Source organism: Scatophagus argus, chromosome 17 (assembly GCF_020382885.2).
Source record: "Scatophagus argus isolate fScaArg1 chromosome 17, fScaArg1.pri, whole genome shotgun sequence".
Lineage (NCBI taxonomy): Eukaryota > Metazoa > Chordata > Actinopteri > Scatophagidae > Scatophagus > Scatophagus argus.
In genome coordinates this window covers 8279155-8283662 of record NC_058509.1, presented here as the reverse complement: position 1 = coordinate 8283662, position 4508 = coordinate 8279155, and the positions used below count along the sequence as shown (strand labels likewise).

Genomic DNA, 4508 nt, shown 5'->3' with positions numbered 1-4508 from the left:
TTACAGTAAATAATGCATAAGTAATGCATCATGTAACAAAGGTGTAAGTGAACTGAGATAATTGCAGTTTTATGGTTACATGAAGCAGCTGAAGAACAGTGAATATGTCCTTAATTATTAAAATGTAAAACACAAAGTACTGAAATGAAAAAAAGTACACATACACATCAAAGTACATGACACGGCATACACTCCTCACTGCAACATGGCTTCTAATGCGATCCACCTTAAAGGAATTTTAGTTGAAACTGAGGTGTTAATTCAGTTGGATTTTTGTGGTGGTGTTGTATTGGACCCGTTCAACTCTGTTCACCACCACTGCAAAAATGCGACCTCAGAATATTAAAATATCTCCCTGGCAGTGTCAATAATCGATCTGTCCAATGAATATCAACTCTGTATGTAGCCTATAGTTTCATAACAATCCACTCGTGAGCTGTCAGACTAAACTACTCGCTCGGCGTAGTTCAAGTTGAAGGCCTGAGTCTTGCCTGAAGGACATTTTTCCTTCTTTCAACATCACATTTTACTGTGGCATGTTGCGTCTCCAACATTACATCAGTCTGCCTTAGCGGTCCAGCATTTGTTCTCATCTATCCCAGGTGCAAGGTCAAGGTAAGCAACACGATGAGAGATTAAGAGATGAGGATGGATGGTTGGAAGGAGGGCAGCCACTGAACTGTTGTTAAGCTGAAAATTGGTTTGCTTAATTTTTGTTATTGCAGTTTACTGTGTTTGCTTAATTTCTGTATTGTTGACAGCTTTCTTTGGTAATCTAATCTTTTTCAGCCTGTGAATCTTTCTGTGATTATCCGTCTCTCCCTCCAGATGTCTCTCTGGGCTGCTGCAGCCACAGGTGTTGGGGCGGGGGGCTGGGGTCACCTGTCTTTTAAGTGGACTGTTGCATGTTTGCCACAGAGATCGGAGTGCTGGTGAAGGTGAGCGTGGCCACACTGTGAGCTATCGCCAGTGCCGTACCCGAACATTTATTCACTGAATTCCTCTCCCCATCCGCCCCACTTGTATGTCCCGCCTCCCCGTCCCCGTCCCTCATTCCTCTCATTCTCATCCTCCATATTCTCTTGAAGCTGTCTGTCACGAAGCAGTAAACCACTGGATCCAGGCAGCTGTTCAGACTGCTCAGGGTAACTGTGATGTGATATGCGAGCACGTGCCCCTGCTCGAGCCCCTCCCCTCCGCCTTTGACCCTGAAGTAAACCAGCACCTGCCGGATGTGGAAAGGCGTAAAGCAGATAGTGAAGACCACCAAGACGGTGGCCAGCAGTGTGACAGCGCGGGTCCTCCTCGCCCGACTCTGCTGGGGCATCGGGCCGTGGTTGGAGGAGAGAAAACAGGCAACGCGTAGAGTGAAGCCCACCACGGCCAGCAGGGGAAGGAGGAACTCCAGGATGGTGAGGTAGAAGAGGGCAGGGAGGAGCACACAGGAGGAGCTGAACTCCAACGCTGTGCTCTGTAGAAAGCACAAGAGAGACCCCAACACATCAAGTCTTAAACGACTGAAGTTATAAGACATCTGGTTTTCTTCACTGCACTGCACAACACAACGATTCAGTGCTTAGCCTACAGGTTCCCAACCCTTTTACAGCATGTTAACATGTTTCTTTCATCCAAGCTTATGGACTCATTCAACCAGGGTGATTTGTTTTTCTCGCCTCTCAGATTGTTTAATTTGAAGGCTCTTTTAAAGCCAGAGGAGATAAAAGAATCCACTATTTCACAAAAAAAACAAAAAACATAATAACTATATTTAGAGACATTTTTTTCTTTCTTATCTCAAATCAACTTATGGCAGTTTTAGATTTATTTTGTGACCCCTTGGGGGCTATCAACCCACAGATTGGAATTCACTGCCAAAGCCAAGGCAGAGTCAAAATAGTCCTCACAAAAGTGGTCTTCATGGCAGAAAAGACCAGAAGCCCAGAGAAAAACATAAGAGGACACAATGAAAGAAGTCCACCTTTTCTTTTAGTTGACCTTGGATTCATCCCTGAATTTTTGCGGAGGCTTTTTTTCTGGTTTTTAAGATCTAAGGTCTGTTTGTGTTGTATTTGTGTCTTCACCTGGAAAGAATAGGTGACCACGACTGCAATGAACCAAATTGTGGCGCTGACACACCTGGCTGTTCCTGTGGTTCTGCATCGATGGAGAGTACTGGATGCATGGACGACGGCGAGGTACCGGTCTATACATATACTGAGAGGAGGGGCACAGGGGGAGTCACAGAGAAAAGCACAGATACAAATCGATGATATTTATCGTGTTGAATGTTGGGATGACCCACCCACCTGGTCAGAAACAGTATACTACAGTACATGTTGACAAAGTAACTGAAGGTGTGAACGTAGGAGCAGGCCACACAGTTCCCTCCGCTGTGGTACAGAGCGATGCGAGCTGGCAGCGACAGCGCCACCAGCAGGTCGGCTACAGCAAGGTTCATGGTGTAAACCACAGAGGCTGAGGAGTGGTTGGCGGCCCCACAGAAGACATAGAGAGCCAGGCTGTTGAGGACCACACCGACCACCAGCATCAAACAGTTACACACCTGCAGCAGAGGAGGAATGGAATCAAGCTGAGGATCTGAGGGTTTGGTGCAGTTTCACGAAATTTTTAATCTTTCACTTTACTGCACATATTTTCCCTGTCTGTCTGGAGATCGCTGGCAGCATGACTGTATTTCACACCTATTTTGCTCTTAAATCAGACTCCTCTATTTATGTGCTCTTCCTTATTCCAATTCATGTTGAGATATTACTAAATTAATATTAGTAAATTATTAATTACTGATTAATCACTGTTAATCTTCAACAATGACTAAATCAAGCCTTATTTGGGTGGAAACGTGGACTAACTGATCTGATCTCAAGCCGTTAGCTACAGCTTCTGGTCTTACCATGAGAGAGACCCACACGGCATAGAAGTCTTGGTAGAGTTGCGCGTCCAGATGGGCTAACCTATGCAGATAATGTGCTCCCCAGCGCTGGTCCCAGGTGCTACAGTTAGGTGTGTTAGGGGTCCAGAGGAACAGGAGGGGTTCAGCGGTGGAGGTGATGTTAGTGAGGAGGCTCTCCATTGGTTGAAAAAGGATGATGATGATGAATAACAGGACTTCCTGTAAACCAGACTAATGTGATTCAGTTAAAAGCTCAGAAAAAGGGGCTGAGTAGAGATAATTTTATCAGATACAAGATGACTTTTGCATCTGCTGTGAGTCTGCACTGTTCTCTCTATCCTCCCTGTCTCTCCTCTTTACCTCTCCTTTTCCTCTCTATCTCCCCCTCTCCTGTCTCTCTCCATCTCCCTGTCTCTCCTCTCCCCCCTCTCCCTCCCAGCCGGTCGCAGCAAAAAGCCATCTACACCGAGTCTGGTTATGCTCGAGGTTTCTGCCTGTTAAAAGGAAGTTTTTCCTCGCCACTGTCGCCAAATGCATACTCAGTGTGGGGTTTTGCCCTGAGACCTGTTTCTCTCTCATTCTCTTCTTTTTGAATGTTTTTACACACCTGTAAAGTGTCTTGAGATAACTGTTATGAATTGGCACTTCAAATAAAATTGAATTTAACTGAATTGAATTGAATTGAATTGAAATGAGTCTGATCCTCTCAGACTCATTTGGTTGTACTTTAAAGGCTACAGGCATGTTAAGATTGCTTCCAAACCTGTTCAGTTTCTGTCTAATTTTAACTTCATCTCACAGTTAATCTCACAGTAAGAATTTAAACTAATGGCAGGGACCCCCTTATTGTTTGTATAGGACAGATGCCTCAGCCTTATACCCTGGAGTCAGCTGTAGGTCCTGTGTTATAAATACACTTAAAGAGCTCAACTCTAAAGTGATGCAGTGTGTTCCAGTTTGCTAAAAACAACTCAACATTTTCAGGCTCAGTGACACACACACACATACTAAAAACTACAAGACAGAGTAATGACCGCTAGGGATGAAAAGTGGTCAACATCAGCAGAAGTTAATCCAGAGATAGAGACTTTAGAAATCCTCATGTTATAAACAACGTCCTCTAGTACACTGTAGCAATGACTGAATCCATCCTCATATGCTCTCTGAAAAGATGTGACACTTTAAACAAAGTTAAGTACATGACCTCGCGTGTTACTTTAAACACAGACAGAGAGTATTAATATGAACCATGTCAGCGTGCTGCTGTTTAACACACCTCAGATATACGTTTGTCTCGAACGAGTCGCATAAATTTGACAAATGTGACACATCCTGTTTAAAGGAGTGGAGATGCTGCTCGCTTTGAAGAGGTTTGAGGTGAACTATACAAAGACAAAAGTAGACAAAGAATTCAAAAGGAGTTCTGGTTTGGATGTGAGGACGTGAAGAGCCCTAAAATGGTGGAAAATAACAATTGAATCTCAAGTGAGAAGCTACTAATAAATAAAATCAATCAATAAAAATATTTCTCTGGACTTTCATATCAAATTTCTTTGTCTTCATTGGTTTGCTCGGCTGTGGCGGAGATGAATCCATA

The 4508-nt window shown here is 44.0% G+C and overlaps 1 protein-coding gene across 1 annotated transcript; it reads right to left on the bottom strand.

Annotated features, from left to right (window-relative positions):
* Positions 1-889: 889 nt before the first annotated feature.
* Positions 890-3091, bottom strand: LOC124074913 (G-protein coupled receptor 20). Its single transcript, XM_046418254.1, has 4 exons — positions 2912-3091; positions 2307-2563; positions 2082-2214; positions 890-1471 (listed from the first exon to the last, which is right to left on the bottom strand). The coding sequence occupies exons 1-4, from the start codon at positions 3089-3091 to the stop codon at positions 890-892; spliced, it is 1152 nt and encodes a 383-aa protein (XP_046274210.1).
* Positions 3092-4508: the final 1417 nt, after the last annotated feature.

Excerpts from the sequence above, each read along its gene's own strand:
- LOC124074913 (XM_046418254.1), bottom strand. The coding sequence starts at position 3,091 with ATGGAGAGCCTCCTCACTAACATCACCTCCACCGCTGAACCCCTCCTG. Across the intron at positions 2,215-2,306 it reads AGTATACTGTTTCTGACCAG|TATATGTATAGACCGGTACC; the intron begins GTGGGTGGGTCA and ends CCCTCCTCTCAG. Across the intron at positions 1,472-2,081 it reads TGGTCACCTATTCTTTCCAG|AGCACAGCGTTGGAGTTCAG; the intron begins GTGAAGACACAA and ends TGCTTTCTACAG.